The sequence below is a fragment of the Alligator sinensis genome, unplaced genomic scaffold, assembly GCF_000455745.1.
Source record: "Alligator sinensis unplaced genomic scaffold, ASM45574v1 scaffold647_2, whole genome shotgun sequence".
In the NCBI taxonomy this organism is placed as follows: domain Eukaryota; kingdom Metazoa; phylum Chordata; order Crocodylia; family Alligatoridae; genus Alligator; species Alligator sinensis.
Genome location: NW_005841832.1, coordinates 4,457,043 through 4,484,506, shown reverse-complemented (window position 1 = coordinate 4,484,506; position 27,464 = coordinate 4,457,043). Strand labels below are relative to the sequence as shown.

The following is a 27,464-nucleotide window of genomic DNA, read 5'->3' as shown; positions in this document are numbered from 1 at the left end:
TGTAAACTCCCACATATGAATAGCCACAATCTATTTTGTAATGTTTATATCTCAGTGCCCTAGAAACATCAGTATGCACAACCCTTCATGTGCTTCTTTCTCAACCTCGGGGTACCTTCAGTGTTTTGCTTTTAAGGTTGTAATGTTTGCAGTCTCAGAGGGTAAAATGACTAATGTGCAGAGGATTTAAGTGACCAGTGTGGCTGTGTTCAAGTCCCATTAGGGTGAATTTGGTCTAGAATTTGCAAACTGAGCAATTCTGCAGTACAATTGATTTGTGAAAAGGCTACACTTATCTTGAGTTCACACTTGGTTTCATCCGAAATAAATAAAATAGCACAATTATAGAGGCATTGTGTTTAGAAACACAACCTTTCTAAAATAAAAAGTTCATGAAAGGCAACTAATCATGTTAGTATTCAAAGACCTCAGACACTAGTACAGGGAAGGGTAATGCAGTGCATTTCTGAGATCTAGAAGGCCAGAGGTCTTATAGTTCTCAAAGCTGTAAAAGCCATTCTTCTCTGAGTACTGAAACTTCTGGGGCTAAATACAAAGCATCTTTGTATGTGGAAACCTGCAGATAAACTCTTTCTATGAACATTTGCAAACTGTGCTATATAGCTGGATATTCAGGCTTTTGCAAAAGTAAAGTTTAGTAAAACACTGTTGAAACTAGTGTTTTTACTTAGCATTCCTGACATACATTGTTTTTTGCATTGCTTACCATTCCTGATGATTCTGAATTGAGAACATAGTATCAATTGCCGGTATGTAGTTTCCCATTCTTCAGTTGAAATCAGTATCTAACTGTACAAGTGATGTGTCCCTGCAGTGTGACATTTGCTTTCTCAGCTTACATCTCTGTAAATATATGTGTAATTTTAGATCAAAATGAATATGCAGTAGGGCTGTGCAAAGCTTCAGTCCCTGATTTGATTTGGCAGAGATTCGGCGGCTGAATCGCCGAATCCGAATTGAATCGGAGGACTCTTTAATCTCTCTGAATCAAATCGGAAACCTCCGAATCGATTTGGAAAGATTTGAACATAGAGACAGCTTTAAATGTTTTTTCTACGTATCTCTCGGTAGCAGGGGCTCGTGATCTCTGTGAGGCTAGGGTGCATGGTGTGTCCCACAGAAGCACCGGGGGCTCCCCAGCACGCTGGGCAGCAGACCCAGAAGTGGACCAGAAGCACTTCTGCTCCGCTTCCAGGTCTGCTGGGGAGCATACAGGGGGCACCCCCTGTGCCCTCCCCAGTTCAGCGACTGGTGCCTCCTGGGTCTGGGTGGTCATCCAGGGTCCCCCTGTGGCCGATCACCAAGCCAGGGGGCCCCAATGCTCTCCCTGGCAGACCCAGAAGTGGACCGGACGTACTTCCAGTCCACTTACAGGTTTGCCGCCGAACACGTGGAGGGGCCCCCCTGCACTCCTGTGGGACACTCTATGCACCCCAGCATCGCAGCGATCACGAGCCATGCCTGTTACCTCAGGGTATGTAGAAAAAAACTTTTAAAGCTGTGTCTATATCCGAATCGCTGATTATCTGAATCGGCATCGAATCTTCAGATTCAGATTGGGCCGCATCAAATCAGGGATAGTGATCCAAATCAACGAATCAAATCACTGTCCCTGATTCGAGCCGAATCCAAATCGAATAGGGCCCACTTTGCACACCCCTAATATGCAGTTTCACACCAGTCTTAAAACAAACTGGATTTTCAAGAGTACTTATCAAAGATCTAACTCTGCTCCCACAAAAGTCAATGTGAATTTTAACATTGACTTACTGGGAAAACTAGACCAGTGCTGAGTATTTTTCAAAATCTGCCCTTAGTGAATTCATCAGAGTTCCAGTAGTAAAGGTTTGTAGTGAACAAATTACATTTTCTTTTGGTTCAGCTCTTAATAAAAAATATTAACTATGAGATGAGGATGATTTTGGCAGAATGAGCAAAGAAATTAAACTGTTCACAGATCAGTGATGAACATGATTTTATTTATGGTTCTTAAAAATAACTTTTCTAAATTTGGGAGTGATTTTATAGGTATTTCTTAAGAACAGTGCAATGAACGAACAGCTTTGCCCTTGAATCTGACATATGTCCTAGTCCTGCAAATCGTTATACACTTTCATAGTACTTATTCCTATTCTGTTTGAAACTTTAATGGACTGCTCACATCAGTAAGAATCTGCAGTAGCAATTTTTGGTTTTAGGGTACATTTTGCACCTATCCTTGTAGTTCTGCTGTGCATCTCAGAAATAACCTAAACCCTATGCAGTAAATACACAGTGATAATTGCATCATATTGTGCACATAGAGCAGGATGAATACCCCAAACTTGCTTTACGTGTCCCTCTAAATCAGTATTTGAACCTACCCACCTAGGTGCAAAAGGCTAGTACACCAACTCAACTTGCCACCTATCCTCAACACGCAGTGTTTAAGTTTAACTTAAAAAAAACAAAAAACAAGGTAGTGGAAGTTCTGTTGCTACAAACAATAAATGTAAGGGATTGTTGTGGTGTAGCCTGAAAAATGCTTTCACTGTGAACAGTACAATTTTTCATTCCTTCACCAAGGATAGCTAGCATCTGGCCAAAAAGAGACAGCTTTAACACAAAAAGTGTGGTTATGAGTGGTGCACATCTCAATTGCATCTTTCTTTTTCCTGTTTATGTCTTGGATTCATACTGTGAGCCAGTAACCAGTGTTTTCAAATTTAGGTACCTGAAATCAGACTCCTAAATCTAGATTTTGGGTCTAAATAGAAATGTATTGATTTTTCAGTGGTGCTCAGGGACCCTAGATATCATTTTCAAAAGTGCCTCAACATCCAGGTTAAGAATCATTGCTTTATTCCATGTTCTGAGTCTTGCCTTTTCCTTCTCTCCAGTTTCTGTCTTGGTTCCTGCTTGCCCAGAGTTCTGCTTTCCCCCTGCCTACTTCCTCTGAGTTCCCTAACTCCAGTGCTTTTGGACTCTCACATCCAGGTTTCAGTCCTACTCTGTCTAGCTTTTGCTCTGTACTGTCCACGCCACAGTCCCTGCCACCCACCCCTGATAAGTCAATGGCCGAATGTTCTTTGATTTCAAAGAAGGCAATTGTGTGTTTGTTATGTGTTTATTTGTAGAGGCCCAAGCATGTAAGGCTCATATCCATGACTCGGAACCATATGTGCATCCACATCAAAACTACCACAAATATTAATTAGTAAAATGCTTGCAGAATTGGGGCCTAAGGTAGTATCTGATGATACTAAGAAAGAATGGAAGTTCAGTTATTGGTCATTTACTAATAGTTACAAGCATTTTGATACAGGTAGATTAGAAATGCTTTTGTTAGCATTAAGGGATGATGCGTACCAGTAACTTATCTTGTTGAACCTTTGTGGTTATATCCATAGAGGATCTGTTATTTATATAAACAAATCTGATCGCTTTTCCCTTTTAGATCTTTACTTGGTACACTGGCCAGATGCCCAAGTTCCTGGTAAAAGCAGTCGTGAGGTCCGAGCTGAAACCTGGAGAGCCATGGAGGAGCTGTATGCAACAGGTGGGATGACCTTAAAAATTACAATGTTAGCTGAAGGAAATGTGACAATCATGTTGTTACATTGTGGGATATTCAAAAAACCCCATGGAATAGGATACCCAAATCCCTTTGGCTTTCGATGGGACTTAGGTGCCTAACTCTTTTGGGCACCTTTGAAATTGCAACCGTGATCTGGTTAACAAACTAAACAGTTTTCTGCTGCCTGGAAATAATATATGGCCCTTTTGTACTCTTGAAAAGTTAGTGGTGTTGTGTATGATTTCTTTAGATTGTCTGTAGATTTTATAGAGTCCAAAGAAATGCACAGATCATTAGAGAACACTTTATGCTAGACAATATCTGTTTTAAATTCACATACATCCCATCTAGTTTTGCTTTTTTTTTTTTTTTTATTATGAGGAGTTAGTTTCTCTTTTATTATGTAGAGCACTACTTTTTAGGTATCCGTGGTTTGTGGTTTAAACAGGTCAACATAGGCAGATTGCTGGGCAAGGACCAGAAATTGAGAGAGAGTTTTCTGGTTAAAGGATTTTGAAACTATCCTTTTGAAGAAGTTCTAAATCTTCTCTCAGATCCTTATGATAATTCTCAGCTCTCATTCTGCATCTAGTAATCTCCTGTTGACATTAAGTGGTAGTTTTCTGTAGCTAAAAAGATTATTAAAAGAAAGTCTACTTTTTCTAATCTTAAAATTCTCATGCAGATTTAGGATTGAGATTTGGATTTAATTTATGCAACATTCTTATGACTGATAGTCTGTTTCTGTTATGATCCTGTTTTCAAGTAATAAGTGTGTATGTTATATACAGTTCCATGGGAAAATTCCTGTCAAGTATTAAGGCTAGAGAGTAGAATAGAAAAGACTTTCAGGATCACGCCGGCTAACTCCTACTCTGTCCTACATCAGAAGTTCACAAAATGGCTATTGATGGGGAGTCACAAGAAGCTGAAAAATGTATTATGAAGTAAAGCAAAGAAACCCTCATGTGATGCCCCCTGTTGGTGTTGTTAGTATTCCCCCCACTCCTTGGGTCAGGCCCCGACTCTCCTGCCACATCTTGATGGATCCGATTCTGAAAGGAGGGGTTCAGTGGTGTTCCTTCTTTGGCCCGGAGATGGCAATACTCATCAGCCAGCTGCCACCCAGTTTGATTGATAGCTGTCTGAAAAGCCATCGCAGCACCAGCTCGTGCAGCTTCTGTCCCATCTCTGCCTCCCTCCCAGGTAAGTTCCCTCTGGTGTTGAGGTCCCGGAGTCCTCCTTCAGCAGCATTGGGGCCAGACCCCGGCGCTTCTGGTCCCGGGGAGTGTCCCCAGCTGCCACAGACCTCCCTCCTTAAGCTGCCTTGTGGAGTCTCGATGTTTTATCAGTCTTTTGGTACCAACTGGTGTTGCCTCTGGTGTGCTTGCAGCGCTTCTTCTGCTGGGTCTTCTTGGCCAGTACAACTGGAGAGGAAATCTCGAAGGACTGTAGGGTCAACGCCCAGCGGGTTGTCCGTGTGTTGTCTATGTGGGACCTTGTTAATCATTGCAATGGGGTGTGGTCTGTGACTACAGTAAACTCCTGACCTAGTATATAATATCTAAAATACTCAATTGCCCAGGGTAGCGCTAAGCACTCTTTTTCGATCATTGCATACCTGCCCTCCGCTGAGTTGACCTTATGGCTAGCAAATGCTACAGGGCGCTCCTCTTCTCCCCGTTATTGTAGCAGCATAGCTCCTAATGCCTTCTTCAAGTCGTTGGTCTGCAAAATAAAAGGTGCTGCAAAATCAGGGGTGTATACCACTACATTTTTACACAGTGTGTCCCTCAATTTTTCTTAACTCTCAGACATTTCGGGGGTCCACTGTGGGGCATTTGTGGCTCTTCCCTGCAGCGCATCTGTTAAGGGTGCGGCCAGCTCAGCAATGTGTGATATGAATCTGCAATAGTAGTTGATGAGCCCCAGGAATGGTCGCAGTTGCTGTTGGCTGCGTGGTTCTTGAAAGGTATTTAGTCTCATGATGGGTGAGTTTGTATTTCTCGGGATTAGCGGTCATCCCGGCCACTCTTAGCTCCCCTAGAATGGCTTTTAGTGTGTGAAGGTGTTGTGGCCAATCCATCGAGTAAACAATTACATTGTCAATATAAGCGGCCATGTGTGGGGCCAGCAGTGAGTCCATCAGTCTTTGAAAAGTGGCTGCTGCTCCATTAAGCCCGAATGGCATGCATAGGAATTTGAATAAACCCCACAGCGTTCCAAATGCTGTCTTGGCACAATCTGAGGGTTTCATGGGGATTTGCCAGTACCCTTTAGCTAGGTCTGTTGTTGATATAAATTTTGCTTCCCCTATTTTTTCCATGAGATGGGTCACGTGGGGCATGGGGAAGGTGTCGAACCTTGCTAGTGCATTTAATTTTCAGTAATCGATGCATAGGTGGAGTAACCCATCAGGTTTGGCGATGGGCACTTTGGGGCTGCGCCAGGGATCCTGGGATGGGCGGATGATACCCTGCTTCTGTATCTTAGCTATCTCCTGGTAAACCTCTTCTTGCAACTGTTGTGGGATGGGTCGCCAACTTTCCCTGACCAGTGTCCCTGGTGGGGTTCGAATCTTGTGCTCCACGCCTCTAGTTCGTCCAGGGGTCTCCTGGAACACGTCTTGAAATACCTTTACCAACCTGGCCAACTCTCATTGTTGTTCTGCAGTTAGTTCTTCCCTGAACTGGGCTTGCACTTCTGGTATCTTGCTGGCTCTTAACTCCAAACAAGAGGGTCCCAGCTCTGCATCCTCTTCTTCATGCAGTGCCATCCACCCCTGTAGCATCTTCTTCTCTTTGCGAAGGTTGATGTGGCATATTTGGCACTCCCATCGGTGTCCAGGTTTGGAGACCTCATAATCTACTGGCCCCACCTCCCCGACCACCTTGAAGGGTCCTTGCCACTAAGTGACTTATTTACTCAAGGATGTGGGAACTAGTACCATGTCCCCAGGTTGGAACACTCTTGCCCTTGTCCTGAGACTGTATTGGGCCTTCTTCCTCAATTGGGCTTCTCTTAGGTTCTGACTGGTGATTTGTTGTGCTCTTGACAGCCTCTCTTGTAGTTCCCGTCGGTAACTTTCTGCAGCTACCCTTGGCATCACCAGTCTCTCCCACTCTTCCCTGATCATATGCAGCAGGCCCCTTGGTTTGTGTCCATATGCTAACTGGAAGGGCAAGAATTGAGTTGATTCTTGCGGCACATCCTGCAGTGCAAACAACAGGGGCGTTAACACGTTGTTCCACTTGTGTGGGTCCTCCTGGGCACACCTCCTAAGCATCCTCTTGATCGTTCCGTTCAACCTCTCGACTAACCCGTTGGATTGGGGGTGGTATACGGAGGTCTTCAGGTATGTAATGCCTAAGATGCTGCATAGGTCCCTCATTACTCCTGACGTGAAATTGGGTCCCTAGTCAGTGAGGATCTCATGGGGCCCACTCGGGCTATCCATTTTAATAACTCCTCAGCTACCTGGGTGGCCTTTATCGACCTGAGTGGCACCACTTCAGGGAACCTTGTAGCATAGTCCGGGAAATCCACTCTGAACTGGTACCCTGTATAGGACTTTGGCAGCAGTCCCACAATGTCCAGTGCTACCCAAGAGAATGGTGTTTCAATGATGGGCATTGACTGTAAAGGGGCTTTAGGAGACCCCTGCTCTTGAGCTCTTTAGCACTCTGGACAGGCCACCACCCACTGCTCTACGTTGTCTTGTAAGGGGCCAGAAGAAGTCGCAGGCGATCCGTGCCTTTGTCTTGCTGCACCCCAGGTGCCCTCCCAACCGGGTACCGTGCACCAGCCACCAAATTTGATAGCGAAACACACTCAGTACCACTAGCTGGCGCCTCTCCTCCTTGGTCCCTTGCCCCCTCTGGACCCGATGTAAAAGACCCCTCCTTTACCTCATAACGGACCTCTCTCATTGATGTCCCTTATTTGGGGTCCTCATCCGCCAGTCGTCGTAGCTCCAGGTCCTCCTGCTGGGCCTGCAGAAACTGGTCCGCGCTAGCCACTTGATCCAGGTTTATACTGGCCTCAGCCTCAGCCCCCGCTTTGGGGATTTGCCTCCCTGACCCAACCTTTGCCTTTCCACAGACATTTCCTCTCTTCTTCTGTGGCCCTAACCCACTCCAGAACAGTGTAGATAGGGTCCCACTCACAGCTTATGATCATCTTGCAGGCCAGTGATGGAGCCAGCCTTACCCTCAGGTTGCCTTGGAACTCCATCATCCTAAAGAGGAAGTAAGAGCTCTCAAAGTGCATCTCTTCACCTAGGATGCACATCGTGACAAGCCCTCTTCACCCCAGTTTTCGGTGCCAGGTCTGTGCGAAGTAACAACTGTGAACACCCCATGTCTAAGGTTACCCGCACCGCTCGATCCCCAATCCATACTGTCAGTACCGGGCATTCCCATCCTCCCTCTTGCATTACGGACCAAAAACCACAGTCCATGGGTTCACCATGGTCTATTTCCTATGGCCTATCCCTTGGGAACATCGCAGGTGCTGCTCCGCGGTTCAAATCACTCAGACCCATACCACACTCTTGGGCCACATGACTGACCTTGCTGCAGCAGTAGCACACTATGCCTTTTGATGTTAACTTCTGGGGTCCCGCCTTCTTCTCCTCCTCCCATATGTGATTTACGGCCATGGAATGTAACCCCTGGCCCCGGCCGTGCTCATTCTCCGAGATGGTGAAGGCCTCTGCTAAGCGGAGCGCCTCTTCATAGCTCCGCGGCTGATGCCATCTCACCCATGTTTGTGTCTTGTCTTCCAAGTCACACAAGAACTGCTCGAGAAGGATTTGGTCTATTACTCCCCCCTGATCAAACCTGTTCACTGGGAGCCACTTGTTCAGGACATACTTCAGGTACTGCAGGAGGCTATGGGGCGTCTTCACCTCCTTCGCCTTCCGTGCCCTGAAGGCTTATCTATAGCTCTGGTGATATTTCAAGCTGGTAAAGGGTGATGGCTTTTACCGTATCATAATTATGGGCCTCCTCTCTTGACAGTGGCCACTATGCTGCTTGGGCCTTATTGACCACTAGGGCCCCCAGTTGATGGGCCCATTGTGAGGAGTTGAGCCCGGTTTGCACAGCCGTCTGTTCAAATGCTTCTATATAGGCATCCGGGTCATCATCTCTCGTCATCCGGGGCATCTTAAACACAGCCGCATTCCTTTGAATTCACTCTTGCTGGCATGGCCCTTGTCTTTGTTGCATCTCAAGCACCTGCCCTATTGCTTGAATGGCCTGGGTTAAGAGCTCTGTGTGGGCTATAGCTGCTGGCTGCATGGCAGCCTCTGCCGAGTCAGGATCATTGATTCTCTATTGATGATTCCCAGCCAATGCACCGCTGTGATGCCCCCATTGGTGTTGTGAGTATTCCCCCCGCTCCTCGGGCCAGGTCCCAACTCACCTGCCATGTCTTGATGGATCTGATTGGAGGGGTTCAGTGGTGTTCCTACCTTGGCCCGGGAACAGCAATACTCACGGGGTCAATGTGGGTGGTCCTGGGGCTCCACTGCCCCTACACCACAATCCACTCGCCAACCGTGAAGGCCGTCACATTGCCACTCCAATCCGTGGCTCCGTACTCTTGTGGCCTCTCAGTAGGCCACCGCTCCACCAATTGCCATGTGTGCTGCGGGCTTCCAGGGGCCACCTGCCACTTGCCCATGATCTATGGGTTGGCTTTGGCCCTGTGTTGGACATGGGCCTATCGGGCCCTTTGCAGGCTCAAAGATGGTCGGGCCCTTCCAGGGCCACCAGGGAGTTCTGCGTAGGGGCAACCTGACTGGCCCTCTCACGATGTTCCCCGCTCACTCCCGGTGGAGCTGCGTCACAGGGGAGGGAAGGAACCCGCACTGCCAGGTTGCAGCCCAGCAAGCTCGGTTTCCTGCCTCCCAGATGTCCCCCCGCACCCAGCTTCTGCCGGGGTTTTTAAACTTCCTGCAGCGGCAGCTGATGACTGACGTCATCAGTTTGATACCCGTCTGAAAAGCCAGAGCAGCGCCGGCTCACGCGGCTTCCATCCCATCTCTGCCTCCCTCCCAGGTAAGTTCCCTCTGGTGTTGGGCTCCCGGGGTCCCCCTTCGGGAGCATCAGGGCCAGACCACAGTGCTTCCGGTCCTGGGGAGTGTCATCAGCCGCCACACCTTACTTCCCAGATCTCTTTAAACTTCTAGTATTCTCTGTCAACTGCTTGAAATGTACTTAAATAAATAATATGGATTCATCATTGAATCATTGAATTTAAAGAAGTTGCAAAAATTTTTATTTAAGAGATTACTGACCTAGAAAGCTTGAGAAACTCTGTCCTACACTAATCTTTAACACATCTATGACTTTTGTCTTCTAACAGATTATTCTGTAGTCTACTTACCTTGTCATCAAAAAACTATTTTCTTATATCTGACCAATGCTTATATTTTGTTATGCAGTCCTCAGCTTCTGTAAATGAACTCTCGTCTCCCTTTTGTTCTGTATTACCCCGCCCCATTTTCTTTAAGACTTTATTTTTACACTTTTCTCAGCAAATTTATTTCTACCTGGATTGTTTAAACTCTTTAAAATTAAATTTTACCTCAGATCCTTTCTCAGTTCAATTTGCCTGCTCCTCTAGATCATCCTGTATTTCAGTCTAGTCCTCAAAATCCTAAAAACACCTATTTCCACCTGCATGTTTTAAGGGATGTAGAACCCTGGGTGCCCTGTGATCATGTGCTATTGAACTGATATGCAAATATTAACTATTATAGAGATTTAAATATAGTGACTCCAGTGAAACTTGATAAATATTTTATTTGCACATAACCATTAACCTCTCAGATGAAGATTAAATGTTTGTTGCATACCTTCCTTTGATTTAGTTTAACTTTTTTGTTTAGTGCAGCAATTTCTGAGTTAACATGGCTCCTTTTGATCATTCTCCTGAAGATGGAACGCCTGTCACTGCTGGTTTACAGGTTGAACTGTTAGCTTTAAAATGTCTACTTATTATGGCATTTAAATATGGAATTTGGTCAGGTTCCCAGCTTCAAAAATATTCATTTGCTGAGGAAAAATAATAGCCATATATTGAACCAATGAATTGCATATCTTCTCTGAGCTCTGTGTTTACCTTTCCTGATTTAACTGAGCTCAATGTATCTGCTTTCTTTATTAATAAGTATAGTAAGGTGCATTTATTAATTCCTGTTTAATCACTGGTGTTTTGGCTTTAAAACATTTATTTTATTAAATATGTAATTGAAACTGAAAGCCCTACATTGCAAGAATCGACCATCTCAAAGAAAGCAATATTCTTAGATCCATTAGTAAAGGAAAGGCTTAAACCAGGGGTGGGCAGTTATTTCAGGCAGCGGGCCGCTTACAGAGTTTTGGCAAGCCATCGAGGGCTGCATGACAGGCAGCCAGGGGCAGATAAATATTAATTTTCTAAATTTTTTAGGAGCCCCACAGGCCAGAGAGAATGGCCTGGCAGGCCACTTCCAGCCCATAGACTACATGGGTTTGCAGGGCAAAGAAAACAGTTGTGTGCAGTAGCCACCTCAGGTGCCTGGCTGCATCCTTACACTGCTGGATTTAGGTTATTTGCTTTCCTGATGTTATTTAACAGAAAGCTCCTTCAGGGTAGAAATGACTGTCATAGTTTTCTAGAATGTAGTGAGAAAAAAGCTTAATTTCTTCTACAGAAAGACATGTTGGGTTAGGGTGAGAATAATGCTTATCCTCCTCCTAGGGCAGTGGTTCCCAACCTTTTCTTTTTCTGCTACCTGCTTCTGGGAGCAGAGTGTGGTGGCAGCAGTGGGGACAGGGGAGCTTCCGGCATGGTCTGTGGCTCATCTTTTGTGTGCAGCATTGCCTCCATGGCCTTCATTTGGGTTGCGACCCGGATTGGGAACCGCTGTCCTAGGGAGTTGTGAGAAATAGTTATTTAGGGCAGGATTTTCAGAAGCTCTCAACATTACCCTAACTTCTTGATCCTACTGATATTACTTCATCTTTGTTTTCAGCAGGTGTGCAGGCAGGCTCCAGCCAAGCATGTTTGAAAAGCCCACCCTTAACACTTTGTTTAAATTTAAATAAAAAATAAACAAACAAATAAATAAATGTTAGTCCTGCAAAATTCTCCTAATTTGGAGCAAGTTACATTTTTGAATGGAAGATTAAAATGTAATCAGTATTTTTATTGTAATCTCTCATCACTTCAGAGGAAGAATGAATAGATGTTTTACATCTGGGCTAGTAGGTTTTCATGATTGTTTTCCAAGGCTGTGCCAAATCTTCTTACTTTCATGTAGAAATACCTAAAAATATTTTAGATTTCATAGACATTAGGGCTGGAAGGGACCTCGGAAGATCATCGAGTCCAGCCCCCTGCCCAAAGGGCAGGAAGTCAGCTGGGGTCATAGGATCCCAGCAAGATAAGCATCCAGTTTCATCTTGAAGGTGTTCAATGAAGGCGCTTGAACCACCTCCGGTGGTAGGCTGTTCCAGACCTTGGGGGCTCGGACAGTAAAGAAATTCTTCCTTATGTCCAGCCTGAAACGGTCTTGAAGTAGTTTATGACCATTCGACCTAGTCGTCATCCCTTGGGGCGCTCTGGTGAACAAACGTTCCCCCAGATACTGGTGGTCACCCCTGATAAACTTATAGGTGGCCATCAGATCACCCCTGAGCCTGCACTTTTCCAGGCTAAAGAGCCCCAGGGCTCTCAGCCTGTCATCGTAGGGTCTGCTTCCCTGACCTCTGATCATGCGCATGGCTCTTCTCTGGACTCTCTCAAGCTTCTCCACATCCTTTTTGAATTGTGGAGCCCAAAACTGGATGCAGTACTCCAGCTGTGGCCTCACTAAGGCCGAGTACAAGGGGAGAATGACGTCCCGGGATTTGCTTGAGAAGCATCTATGGATGCAAGCCACCGTTTTGGTCGCTTTACTAGCTGCAGCATCGCATTGCAGGCTCATGTTCATCTTGTGGTCAATGATGAACCCGCCTGTCTTCTGGTGTGGATGCTTTGCCCCAAAGTTTGGTGTCATCGGCGAACTTGGCCAGTCCGTTTCTGACTCCAGTGTCCACATCATTAATGAAGATGTTGAACAATATGGGTCCAAGGACAGAGCCTTGGGGGACCCCACTGGTCACAGGACACCACGATGAGTGACTTCCATCAATTACTACCCTCTGGGTCCAACCACGGAGCCAGTTTTCCAGCCAGTGGATCGTGGAGGACCCAAGGCGACAATTGGCCAGTTTCTCCAAGAGGCGATCATGGGAAACCAGATCGAAGGCTTTTTTGAAGTCAAGATATATGACATCAATCTCTTCTCCCTTGTCCAGGTGATAGGTCACCTGGTCGTAGAAGGAAATGAGATTGGTCAAGCAAGACCTACCCACAACAAACCCGTGCTGGCTATCCCTTAAGGTGTTGGCGTCGGCCAGTCCATTAAGGATGGCCTCTTTAATAAACTTTTCTAAGATCTTCCCCGGGATAGAAGTCAGGCTAATGGGCCTGTAGTTAGCCGGATCCACTTTCCTCCCTTTCTTGAAGATAGGCACCACATTGGCCTATCTTCAGATGATGTGGCTGGTATTTGTTCAAAGTGATGCTAGGCTAAAGTTTAATCAAGGGTCCCTTTAAAGCTGAATCCTACATAAGAATGTTTCAGTTTTATTTCTACAGGTTGAAAATGGATGTTCCAGAGGTCCCCCCCAATACCTCAGATATAACACAGATGCAGGAATGTTCATTCTTTCCTTCACCACTGACCTGGATACGTTATCCTTTGCCTATAATAATTAGTGAGATTCTAATATGGTTAGCCTGAGCCAATGGTTAGCCTGAGCCAATGAAAATATTCAATGACAGGAATAACTGTAGCTTTCATTAACGTACTGTAGAGAATAATAGCTTTCTTTAGGCCAGCTATATGTTTTTATTGTTTTCCCCTTTCTTTTAAATCCTAATCTTTCTTTCTTTTTTATAAATTGGACCTTATTTTGTTGTTGTTGTTGTTGTTTTGCATGATTGGGCCCTGATCTTCAGAGGTATGTGAAAGTTGCAAAACTAGACTCCTAGACATCTTGCTACATAATGGCATGCCCCCAGGCCTGCCTGGACAGGACTGCAGACCTAAAGTTGGAGATATTCAGAAGCTAGTTGCACTGGAGACCCAACCAAGCTAACCAGGAGTAAAATGAAAAGGAAAGGGCCAGAGAAAGAGAAGGAGACAACTCTCTAGAACCTAGTGGCTAGGCACTCATGTGGGAATACTAAGGTTCAAACTCTCACTGCAATGCATGCTTAATTAGCTATACAAACTTCAGTGGCTCCAACAGGAGAAATTGAGAAGGAGCCACCAAAATACACAGTAGGTTAGGGCACTCACCAGAGAGATGGCTTCAAGTCCCTGCTGCATTACAGACAGAACAGGGGCCTACACTCAGATCTACACCCCAGGTAAGTATCATCCCCATTTGCTCCAGTACCCTCCTCATTCTCTCTCTGTCTTTTGTGTGGGATGGTTCTAGCTTAAGTGTACTCTGAATGCAAAAGGCAGGAGGGAGAGATGTCTAGTTTGAGAATCTTGCTTCAGGGCTTCTCTGGCTGCAACTTGAGCTAGGGATCTGAGAAACTTGTGGTGTGGCAGCTGTTTTCACCTGTGGGCTTAGAGCACAGGATAACAATGGTGTCTTTAGGATATCAGTGGTGCCCAAATGGTGGACTTTTAAATGTCAAAGTACTTTTTACAACCTGGACTATGGTATTTCATTATTCTGTGTTGGGACGCCGACAATTTTGGTGGGGGACCATTGTTTCAATAAATATTACATTACTCCTTAAATTGAAATGGTATTTTGCGTGTGGTATAGTTTTAAACTTTGCAAAAATAAAAGCAGTAATTGGGATATGTACAGGAATTTGTGGAACTAAAGGGTTCTTCTTCAATGGGAAGATATTTTAGGTAAGAATCTGTGTTACTTTATATCACTTGTTCAGGGCTAAATTATACCTGCTAACCACTTGGAACTTCCATGTGTGTAGGAGGGTGGGGGAGAGGGGTTGTGAATGTGCCGTGTGCAGTATATTTTGCAGTGACAATAGACACCTCATTGAAATTGTACTGATCCCCATTGACTTCATTTGACCTCTGCACACATGTAAGGAGTAAGGGACCAGCTATGCCAGGGGTGGGCAAAATACGGCCCATGGGCCATATCTGGTCCACCAGGCCATTCTATCCAGCCCATGGGACCCCTAGAAAATTTTTTAAAATTAATATTTATTTGCCTCTGGCTCCTGTCAAAAGTGACAGGACCCAGGGGCAGCAGGACCCAGGGGAAGCCACAGCAGGCGCCCCTGGAACAGCAAGGCCTTCCCTGCTCCACCTCCCCAGCTGAAGAGACCATGGGGCTGTTCTTGCCTGTGCAGGAGCGGGAAGCTCAGGTAAGGGGGTCAGGGGGCACGCTGGTCCCCACCTGGCCATGGGGCTGGGGTGGAGGATTGGGAGCAAGGGGGCGTGTGGGAACCAGCGCCGGTGGGAACCAGAGCGGGGTGTCTCCCCTCTCTCTATGCTTGTGCAGGCCAACCCGGCTTCATAGAGCCCAACCAGCTGCACCCCGGGCTCCTGCCAGCCTGCTCTGGGCCCCACTGGCACTGGCCCTGGGGCATTGCCTGGCTGTCGCTGGCTCCCAACTGCCCTGTCTGGCCATGGGGGCAGCACGACGGGTGCCTGGGTCTGCTGGGAGTGGCACAACCTGGTGAGGACAAGGCTGGGGGAGGCGGTGCAGAACTTGCATACCGCACCTGAGGCTTAGGTGGCAAAGGCCCGGCTGCTCCCCACACAGGAGGCTCCGCTGGGTGCTGCCACCCAGTGGGGAAGGCTCGGGCCCTCCCACCCCACAGAGGCCCAGTGGCAGCTCGCTCCCCGGCCCCAGGATGGGCAGGGAGGCTGCGCCAGGAGCAGAAACAGATCTGCGGCCACTTTTCTGCTCCAGAAGGTGCTGCAGCCACAAGGAGCCCAGGGGCCCTGGGAAGCTCCTGGCCAGCCCCGGGGGCAGGGTGGCTGGCCTCCCAAGGCTGCTGGAGGTGGCACAAGGGGCCTGGCCCAGGGCATGGGAAGCTTGGTGAGGCTGCAGGAGCTTTTGGAGCAAAACGGCAGCCGCGGCTCTGCTCCAGCTCCTGGTGCAGCCTCCCCACCTGTCCTGGGGTTGGGGGTGAGCTGCTGCCAGGCCCCTGTGGGGTAGGGGGAGGGGGTATGGGCCTTCCCCTCGGGGCAGTGGCAACCTACAGGCTGCCTGTGGCGGGGGACAGTCAGGCCTTTGCTGCCTCAAGCCTCTGGTGCTCAATGCAACTTGTGCGCCACCTTCCTGGTCTTCCTGCATCCTGTGCCACATCCTCACCAGCTCGTGCCACCCCCAGTGGCTCTGGGAGCACCTTGCACTGCCCCCCGAGCCTGACAGGCCCTTCCCCAGCAGCCCGCAGCCTCCTGGCAGCAGCAGGAGCCCGGGAGGCAGCGGGAGCCGCCAGAGTGCAAACGTGGCCACGAGGCTTTGGGCAGCAAGGGCCTGGCTGGCTCCCCCCTCGCAACCCTTCCTACAAACCCTACAGCCACACCCTCCTCCAGACACAATCACACATCCCACAAATACCACACACACACACACACACACACACACACACACCCACAGCTCCCCACATCCACCCACCCACCTATACCCCCCTTACACCCCTGGACACCCCACACACTATACAAGAGTAAGACTGCATTTTGAGTTATTATGTAATCACTTCTACATATAAAGCACAAACACACACATATCAGGACAAAAATATATATTTTTAATTGAATTAAAATATAATATTATGGGTATTTGATTTTGAGTACATAATTTTGTTTTTTTCCGGTTCTAAGATAGCAAACCCTTTTCAAAGTAGAACTTCCAGGGGCAAGAGGAGGGACTTCCGGTGGCAAGGATAAGAGGTCAGGAGCTAGTCATCTGGTCCCAAGATGGCAACCAGGGGGCGGGGCACCTGTCAAGGGGTGGGGTTACCCATGCGGCCCTCAACAGATTGCCAAAACTCACTAAGCGGCCCTCCACACAAAATAATTGCCCACCCCTGAGCTATGCAGATCCAGATACAGTATTGGGCCTGTAGATTACAATCTCTGCTCCATGATCTTGTTTTATTAAGTTGTGTTGTCCCTCCCTGCCTGTCCCAGCCATCAAAGCAGAACAGGCAGAGAGTACACAGCCTTGTCCTAGGAGATGGTGCGCCAAGTACACTTACCTCACAATCATGGAGCTCCAGGTACTTATCCAGGCATAATTAGCCCTGAGTGTGAGACACATGGTAATATAGCAAATTTGCTACTATATGAAGTCTACCTAAATTATCATCTATGAAAGCTTTTTAGTTATTTGTCCCTGCCTCTGAATCACGCTCAAAGTTGGGTGTAGTCATTTGAAAAAGAGAATGTATAATCTGAAACAGTTACTAGAATAACTGTTTTAAAGAGAAAAGTATTTATATAAAAGCCTAAGTTTATAAAGAAGTATTGTACTGATAGGACAGTAAAATAGTATAGTTTAAAAAATATATGAAGTTCTAAGTTTCTAAAGTTGTAGAAGGTATTGGAGTACACAGTTGTTTGAGAAAAAGTATACACTAATAGACTTAAGAACTGTAAGATAATAGTAAGGAGTATGGCAGAAGTAAGCTATTGCTTATAAAAGCTTATGCATCTCTAATTTGGTTAGCCTACAAGATGCAAATCTACTCTGCCTTCTATCCTTAAATTAATCATTTTTTGGTTCTTGAATATTTCATGGAGCTTCCTTAATATTCTCTTCATAGAGGTTTTGTATGAATTATAAAATCAGAAGCATTACAACCTATCTACAGGTGACTTACTAATCAACAAAACATAATAGTTTCAGGATGATCAAAGAAGGAGAGACACATAACAGACTTTATGATCATCATTTAAAAATCCCCACTGTGGCTTACCACAATGCTTTTTTTAAAGCATCTCCTCTTGGCATTTCTTAAAAAGAAATTTGAGGTTAATTTTTTTTTCTAAAAACCATAGGTCTTACATATACAGGTTGAAAAATAAAACCATTAATCTTAGTATTACTGTCGCAAACGTGGTTGAGCTCACCGTGTTTGGCATTTGCTAGATTACAGTGTTGGGTCCCCATCTACTAGACCCACCATGCTTTAGGCCTCTGGTGCATGAACACAGTCCAGATGCTGTTCCAGTTTGGGCTCTCTTTGCACAAACTTGGGCTGCTGACAGATATGGAAAAAAACCCAAAATGGTGCTTTACTGTCAGCTTGGTGCACCCCTGTACCAAGTGCAGCGCATGCCCAGAAAAGGAACAGTTTGACCCAGCTCGCCCAGCATCTGTATAGATTGCTTGCTTCATTGGACTTTTTGGTGCTTTTATCCAATAGCTGATTCAGTAGCAAATAACTAAAAAGCTTTCATAGATGATTCAATCAGTTATTAGATAAAAGTGCCAAAAAACCCCACTGAAGCGCATGATCTATACAGACACTGGGGAGCCAGGTCAAACTGAGGTGGTTCTTCTTCTAGTAAAGCATGGTTTGGTTTGGTTTGGTTTTCCATGCCTGTCAGCGGCCTTGGAAACTAGATCCTTTGGTGAAAGCTGGAAACCATGTTACATCTGCCCTGCCCTTGGTCTTTGGAATCCATGGTCCATCTACCCTGACTCATCAGACTTCCCTCTGACTTAAATATAGCTTCTTCCAGAACTCCAGCTCTGATGTTTTTAGCTCTGGTTTCTGTTCAGGGAGCATATGGTAGTATAAGAGAAACACAAGTGCACAAACAGAAATACAGGTAGTTTTACACAGGGTCTCTGAATGCATCATTGTTCTTCACTTAACAGGATGATAAATACACAGAATATGTAAATCTAGACAAAAATAATAAACCATATTTGCATTTCCCTGCCTCCATTACCTTGCCAGTCTTCAGCTTTATTGGATCAGGACCCTGAAGCCTGATTTTGATGTTTGAGTGCCCACAACTTGATTAAAACACAATTAGTACTTACTGGTGCTGAGCACCTTTAAGAAATCTTGACCCAATTTTGAAAATGTTTACAAATATAAAGTGTTTGCCATACTCCCCAGATAGAAGGTAAGAGGCCATTTTCTTAGGGTGATGTGAGCCCCAGAAAACCAGGAATGACCATATTTCAAGACCCTGGTCCAGTGTTCCTATTGCTTTTGTGAAATGAATGCATTTTTCAGGTTCTGTTAACCCTGAAGACAAAGCCACCTGAATGAGATTTTGGACTGTTCAGCCAATGGCTACTAAGTATAAGTGTGCCTTGAGAACCACCTTTTTATCAGCCTCAGAACATCTCACCTTCCTTTCATATACATAAGCGTCAAACAACCAAATTGTTTTGCAGACTGGCTTTTAATCAGACTGGGTAATCCACAGCCTTGCAATATTCTGTTGGTTTTTGAAAGATTTTAATGATCTTATTTTATATCTTCTAGGTGAAAAATATTATATTAAAAGTAAAACCTTTAAAAAAAAAAAGTCAGATTCCGTGGAGCAGAATCCAGAGAGTCTAGAATCTGAAAGGGATAAAATTTATTATAATGATGAAATTCCCTCCTTACAGTAGCATCCTTATCTGCCACATTCAGCTGTAAATTGTCAACAGAAAAACTTAAAAAAAAATAAAAAATATATGTTGATACTGTAAATTTATATTAGAGGCGTACTGATGTATCAGTAGCATATCAGATTGGCACCAATAAAAGGAAAATTAACATCAGCAACCAGCTTTTTTTGGCTGGTGTAGCCAGTAATGTCACCAATAAATGCTGTTTGTATGTGCGCAGCTACAGCATGCACACAGCCAGGAATGCAGCCCAGCAGCTTGGAGAGCAGTGTCCGGCCAGTAAGTCTGTGGGGGGAAGAGGTTTGGGGGGTACAGATTGAGGCCCCCCCATGGTGAGGGAGGGAATGGGGCAGGGGTAGGCCCTGCCCAGCCAGAACAGTAAATGTGATCCCAAAGCAGGGCATGGGACAGAGCTGTAAGCAGCTTCTCCAGGGAGTACGGGGCGGGGGGGCAGCTCTCTGCCACTGCATGCACCCCCAGGGAGGCATGTGCCCCCCTGGATTTGTGCATGGGGTAAGGGTGTGGGCTTGGAGCCAGGGGCTGTGCTGACCTCTTCCTGGTGGGAGGCTGGGCTGGAGCTGCATTCGGGGCAGGCAGGACCAGGGCAGGTGAAAGGGGTGCTGGGAAGCGGGGCTGAAGTTAATTTTGGGGTGGCTGTAGCCCACCCCATAGACCCCCCCCGCTCCCAGTGCTGCCACTGCCCAACCTGAGCACAGCCTCTGGAGCCACCCCCCACCCCCCCATACATTCTCTGGATGAGCCAGTCGCAGCTCCACCCTGCTCTCAGCGGGGTCACGTTTACAGCCCTGGCCCCTACTGCACTCCCTCCCTTACCATGGGGCCTCAATTTGCCACCCCCATACTCCTTCCCTCCCCCACGTCCTTTTCCCTCCACAGATGTACCAGCAGGGAGCTGCTCTCCATCCTGCTGGGCTGCATAACAGCTATCGGATCGGGATCAGCCAATATGGCTAGTTAATAATCAGCCGTTGGTATCAGCCAAAAAAATCTGTATTGTTGCACCCCTAATTTATATACAAAACTGATTTTTTTTTTCTGTATCCTTGTGTCTTCTTTATGGATTCTGTACGGCAGCTCTTGGTATCTGACCATATATAGAATAAATGCAATATAACCCATCAGTCCCTATAACTTCAACATATTTAAAATATGGGGTGTTATCTGATAAACGGATGTAAAATTTTTGCTCTACCTATTTATTCTATTATACGATATGCTAATCTCTGAAGCATTGAAAACAGGCTAATTTGGTGCAGCTGTTTCTAATTGGGCTCAGGGAGAGTACTTGTCTGACACGCTATTTGTAACTTGAATGGTAAAGTATGTTAAGCATCACAATCCGAAAGGCAGATGGCTAAACTGCATCTGCCTCAGTTGTGCTTGCTGTTCAGACTGTCAGCAAAGTGAGCTCATGCACAGGTTTGTGAGTGAGTCTTATGTTACCTGCATTTCAAAATCTGGCTTTACAAATTAAGTAACATTTTAAGATAACTGATGATAACAGTGCATAACACTTTATGTAGCAGTTTTCCCTTTTTCATCTTGAAGTAATAGTATCCTCATTTTGTAGATGGGGAAACTGAGACAGTAAATGTAAATAACTTCTGAAAAGTGACATAGCAAGGAAATTGCAGAGCTGGGTATAAAATCCAGATTTCCTGAGCCCCCAGTCTGGTGCAGATTATATGTGTGTGGAAAGGATCACTGCCATTGCATTCCAGAAGAATGGCTTTTGGAAAAAAAGCATTATTTTTTTGTCAATGAGACCTCTATTTAAAAAGATTGGCTTTTCCTGTTACAACAGCTTAAATCAACTAGGGTTCCCTCAGTATCAGTCCTATGGTTTAATTTTTGCGGGCTGGTGGTTGGGCATTCTAGTTTGTGGATTTATTTTGTATGACTCATCAGAATACAGGCTTGGCTGCCTGTGAAACACATTCCGAGATACATGTATTGAGTCAAACATTCCCTTGTCTGTTGGCATCATTTTTATTGGCGGACTTGTTTGTTACCAGGTGGAAATGGTGTATCCAACTATGCTTAAACATGAACTGTCTGTGTTTGTGCACCCTGTTTATGAGTTTGAGGCTTTATCTATTATTAGCAGAATGACCCTTTTCCATGTGTGGTAGTTGTCTATGAGAACAGGCACAGACCTAACCTGTGATCCTGACAACACCTTTGTGTACACAGGCTCAAGATGAATTGTTCCTCTGGCTAAATGGAGAAAGGACCCACAGCCAAGCTGGGAACATTGAAGAAACTATGGTCACTCTGGGCCTTCCACTAAGACTCAGTGTCATTTTATTACATAACTTTTTACTTAGTGTTTTTATTCAGAGGAGGCTGTTCATTCGTGTAGTCATGTGTGCATTACAAAGTCCTTCGACCCTCTACCACCACCTCTGTCAATACACTTTTGAGCAACAGCATGTCTCAGCAGTGATAGTTGTAGGAAGAATTTGGGGGCTTATCCCTGATGCCAGTCATAAGAATGCAGGAATCACTTTCTGAAGGAAAACAAGGATCTATCATTTTTTGACCAGAGGATGTATTAAGCTCGCAGAAATGGACACAAATGTGATGGCTACACGAGCTGTCCATGCTAGCAAAAGCAGGACAGCTCTTGTTGGAGTGCATTGTTACATGTTCAGTAATGTAATGTGAGAAACAGAGGGAGATGCTGGTCCATTACTGTCCTGACGATAGACTCAGGCTTATAGCTTTGTTGATACATTATTGGTTAACACAGAGAAATGTTTTTTTAAGAAACAAAATTATCTTTTAAAATGTATTTTTTAAATGTTCACCTTCTCTCCATATTTTGTCTCCAGACAACCTCATAGACAAGTAGAAGCTACTTAGCAGTACCTGCCTATAGTGGAGGTTATAGGAGACCAGTCATATTTACCTACTTTTGATAGAGAGGTAATTTTTCACCCTTATAGGAGAACACTTTTTCCCCTTTTGTATATAAACCAGCAGTGCTGGTATCTCTCGTTCACATAATGCAGGGGTGGGCAAAATGCAGCCTGCAGGCCAGATGTGGCCCACCAAGCCATTCTATCTGGCCCACAGGGCCCCTAAACATTTTAGAAAATTAATATTTATCTGTCCCTGGCTGCCTGTCATGCAGCCCTCGATGGCTTGCCAAAACTCAGTAAGCAGCCCTCTGCCCAAAATAATTGCCCGCCCCTGAAATGTCTGTCAGCTTACAAGAATCCTGCAGTGGAATGAGTAAAATTAATACAGCTCCTTTGTGTAGACAACATCAAGCTCTGAGGTAAGGTAGTCCTTGCATTTAAATTCATCCTGCACACTTATTGCAAGAGCATAATGATTTGATTATTTTCAAAGGCTATTTTAATATCTCCAAAATATTTAATAAAAAATGTGTATATCATTATAAAATGTGCATGTATGTGTATGAAATTTTACTTGAACCACCAGTCACTAAAACCAAGTGCCTAGCTAACTTTGGTGACAACCCAGGAGCTTTTTCACATTTATTTCAGCACAAGCTAACGATAAAAACTGTGAAACTGTTTTTTACCAACAGACAGAAACATATATGATCAGAGAAATTTTCACACAGGTTAAAATACTGGTGGTTTGCTAGGATGTTAGATGCACCACACCCTGTTAGTTGATCAGATAAAGCTGCAGAATGATCTTGTGCAAGAAGAAAGCAACTAGAGTCATTAAACTGCAAATAAGCCTTTAATAGTCTGCAATATGAGCACAACTCTTACATACTCAGTTTAAAAAGAGCTGACATAATTTATACTGTAGTTCTGATCTGGAATTGTGGTCAGATCAGAGAAATCATCTAAAATAACAGAAATACAAACTCCCGTTTATTGTGGTTTGCAACCATAATTTTTTGTAATGTGTTTTATGAGAATAGAAATGCAGAAATTAGCCCTCAGAGCTCTCTGTTTAATGATTTATTATAGTATCCTGTTTATGTACTCTTCTCTCTTCTGTGTTAATCCCCTCCTGGCAAAGATTTTTATTTAGCTCCATTACAGTAAAACTATGTGAATTATTATATATTACAGTAGTGCCTAGAGATCCCAACTGAGACATGGACCTCGCTGTGCTATGCAGTGTAGAAACACATGAAAAGAAAGACCTGGCCCTGAAGAACTTTCAGTCTTAATAGATGAGGCAAAGAAATATCACAGAAGGAAGTGTGGTTTCCATTCAGCACTTGAGAAATTTGAGCATGAAAATCCATATCCTGAGCAATCCTAAACTGGTATAGATTTTAGTGACATCAGTGGGCCTGCTCTGACACCAGCTGAGGATCTGGCTCAGATTGCTTAAAAAATTTGCCCAAGCTCGCATAGATAGTATATAGGAGAAGTAAGAACTGAACCCAACTCTTGAGTCTTCAGACAATATTTGGACCTTCAGAACAGATGCAGTTATGTTGCCTGTACATTAACTGGGTCAAAGGTACAATGAGAGAATTGATAGTGATACCAGTAAGATCATGGGACAATAATGTTTGGGGGAAAAAAATGCACTGGAATAGAAAATTAAGCAGAATTGAAGTTTCTTGTGATTCTGTAGAGACTCATTTAGGCTTAGCTGTAGAATCTGTATTATCCACCCACAAATCAGCCAAAGCTGCTCTTTCCATAAGTATTTGGGATTTCAGCTATGTGATTGTGCTGAATATAGTGGAATGTCACTGATACATTATGGCTTTGTGGAAGTTGAGGGAAAAGACTAGTCTGAGCTTCAAAATTCTGCTGTGCTGATTTAATTGTGATCAGAGTCTGTCCCAATATACCTAACTGGGATTACATGCTGCAGTGATTTTGGCAGACTATAAACATAACTTGTAATTTGCTGCATTTATTATTGTTACCCCTGTTTGGCAATAGGAAAGACAGCACTATCACTATATCCTCAGCTGGAGTTACCCCTACACAGAGATAAGGTTTCTGTGCTGGGGCTCATAAGTAAAGTAGTCAAACTGAAGTATAATTCAAGATAATATTCTTTGCCCTTATTTGTAGCACGTCTAAACTTAGAATACAAGCATAGTTCACAGACCTCTGCTAAATAAGTGTCTGAGAGGCAGCAAAAACCTACCAGGCAGATCAGGCATAGTGAGAATGCCTGCACCTAGGTTTGTACTCCTGTAGCAGCTGTAAAAGGACCCCTGACTTCTCATCTGAAGACAGAAAAATCAAACTGTTTCTGCTTTTCCATGCTTTTTCTTGCTGTTCTTTTATTATTTTTCTGTATTTTAGCTTCAGATGCAAAGTTTTTCTTCACACATAAGTAGAAGAATGTGTATAAAAAGAGGCATTGGATAACGAAATGTTCATTGGAAGGCATCCTGCTAAGGTTGAGTTTTAGGGGGATTTTGCAAAAGAAGGAGCACGCATGACAGCTGTTGGGTCTCTCAGACAGAAGGAAGCATGTGAAGGGAATATGTCTCATGGTGGTCTCTCTCCCTCACAGGGTGGCTGGCATATGTCAGTGGGGGGAGGGAGGTGGTGAGCTGCTGAATAGGAATACATGGGAGAGTTGTCTCTACATGGTGAGTTATAGACCAGTGGCTCACCCCATATATGTTCTAGAGCTATAAGCAGGGATCCGTGTTTTCCATTTCCCATGGAAAATGGAGTAAACCGCGGATTTTGCCTTTTACCAGAGAAACTCATGGATTTTGCCATTTTGCAATAAGCTCCCTGCAGGCTGGCAGATTTCCAGCCTGGAGGGAGCTGGGAGGGAGCGGGAGGAAGATGGAAAGACAAGGGGCACTGCATGCATAGACATGCACGTGGCCCCAGGCAGCCTGCAGAGCAGCTCCAGCAGGTAAGTGCCGGGGGGAGAGGGGGAGGGAGCTGGGCAGGGCTGGGGCTTGGGGCCCAGGGCCACAAATGCAGCTGCAGGGCCCCAGTGGGGAGCAGGACAGGGCCCCGGGTGGCTTGTCTGGGGAATGGGGAGAGCCAGCTCCCCACTGCCACGTGCACCCCCAGGGGGCAGAGGGGACCCATGCCCCCCAGATCTGTACCTAGGGCAGGTGCAGGCTCAAGCTCCTGCCCTGCTTCCCTCCCCTGGGGCCTCTCCAGCTTGGCAGGTGTGGCTTGGCACAGCTAGGGACAGTGGCGCTGTGCAGGGATTCCTCACCACTATGAGTTACCCCCTCCCGACACACACACACACACCTCCAACTGCTTTGAGGGGTGCAGTCCCATGCACAAGAGGCACATCACTGGGGCAGTGCGGGGACGAGCAGCGCTAAGGAGGTTTTCTGCATGGCTCCTCCACTCCCTGCCTCGTCGGGTCGTGGCGGGGGGACAAAGTGGGGAGCAGGGCAGCAGGAAACAGCACACCGCTCCTGCTGGAGCCTGGCCAGGCTTCCCTCAGCTCCATGCTGTGGAAGGAAGGGAGAGCTGCTCTATCGCCCCCCAGCTTCTAGCCTGAGCCACTGCAAGCATGTATCTGTATATCTGGGATGTCTGTCTGGTTACAAAACTGATTTAGCCTAGCCAGGTTAGACTAACCTGCAAAGATTGAATCAATTCAGGCTCAGGCTTTTTGAATGTCTGTCCCTAGACCTCATGTGTACAAGTTGCACAGAATTTGGTGTTGCAGCCTGCATATTCTTCTTTAATCAGAGCATGCTTATGACAGCTGGTCTCTTGTGGAAAGTGTATTGGTTTCTGTTTATATTTTGTTTTGTGTGCCAGAGTCAACATAAGAGAATGGGTACTATTTACAGAGGTACTTTTGACCCATTCTGATGGACTGAAGCACAGTGGAGAGAGTTGGCACCACAAAATTAGCATCTGGTTCTGTCACAATAAATTTCCTAAGTGATTACAAGAACTTTTTGATCTGAACTTTGTGCAGTTAATGTTTCAGAAGGGTTTAAAGGGTCTGATAAAAGCCAGTAGCAGTGTTACAGAAAGATAAGGCATTCTATTGTACTAAAACAATGTTATGGTACCAGCACTGTGTATTTATGGATTGTTGTGGTAAGATTCACAGAGCCTGTCATGCTCTCTATAATTTTGATCTTTTCAAGGAGTTTCTTCTCAAATGTTTTCTGTTAAATAAGGGGAAACCACTCCATCCACATTGTTGGCTGTCAGAAAAACTATGTTAAGCTCCATATTATGAGGCAGTCCATTAGTTTGATGCATTGCTTCACGGCAGATAGCATCAATGCAGTCTAGCAAAATTATTGGCCCATACACTAGAGGTATTTTTGATGGGTGAGTAAAATGTTAATTAGTTTTTTCATTATCATCAGTTATCATTTTGAAGGGCAATGTGTTTTATGTCACGTTTTTTAAAGTTTCAAGACAGGTTGCCATATTGGTTTCATGTTTTTATTCCACTAGTGTGTATTCATAAGTATAAGCAATATTATTATTTATTAAATTCTCCTCTAAGCCACTGAAATCTTGCTGCCAAGGAGTGGGACAAAGCTTTCAACGGCCCAAGTCAAATGAGAAGTCACATTTTCTATGCAAATGATCTAATGCCCCTGGCAGATTCCCAAGACTGCCTTAACATATAGGCAAGACCACTGATTTCCTCTTCTGAGTGAGAAACTGGCCTACCCTGTCTAAGCATAGCTCTGACATTTTAGATACTGCACTTTAGATGTGTGGTTTTAGATTGTGTCATCTAGCTGTATCTAACTCCAGCAGCTTCTAAATCTATTCAAAACAAAGCAGTTGGGCTTTAGCATTTACTAAACTGGTCAAATTAAAGCCTAGGGTAGGCCAAGACTTTAAATCCATGTGTTAACATCGTATTGAATATGCCAGATTGAAAATCCCACATAGTATCAATTCAGACAGAATCACGTTAGGCTGGTTATAAATTGAAAAAAAAGAATTAGCTTTTTTCCTAGTCTAGATAAGGCCTGAGAACATATTACATAGTGGTTTACATTAGAAAGCTTTGCTGGTGTAGCTGCATCAGCTAGGATGTGAAAAGTTTGTGTCCTCTACATAGCCCTTCTGGGCAAACCCCTGTCTGGATGCAGCTATACCAAGAGAAGAGGACTTCTACTACCAGAGTTCTGTCACGTGGGGAGGTTATGTAGCAAAGCCAGCAGAGAAACTCCTTCTGCCTACTTTAAACAGCCTTTTCACTAAAGTCTGCCACTAAGCTCTGTCAGCAAAGCTGTGGTGGCAGCA

General features: G+C 45.1%; 1 protein-coding gene across 1 annotated transcript in view; it reads left to right on the top strand.

Annotated features, from left to right (window-relative positions):
• Positions 1–27,464, top strand: part of LOC102387980 (uncharacterized oxidoreductase ZK1290.5-like) — an 88,470-nt gene that overhangs the window by 43,670 nt on the left and 17,336 nt on the right. The window contains exon 3 of the mRNA XM_014517514.2: positions 3,458–3,559. Within this exon, the coding sequence (XP_014373000.1) occupies positions 3,458–3,559 (102 nt within the window). The remainder of the gene's footprint in view (positions 1–3,457; positions 3,560–27,464) is intronic.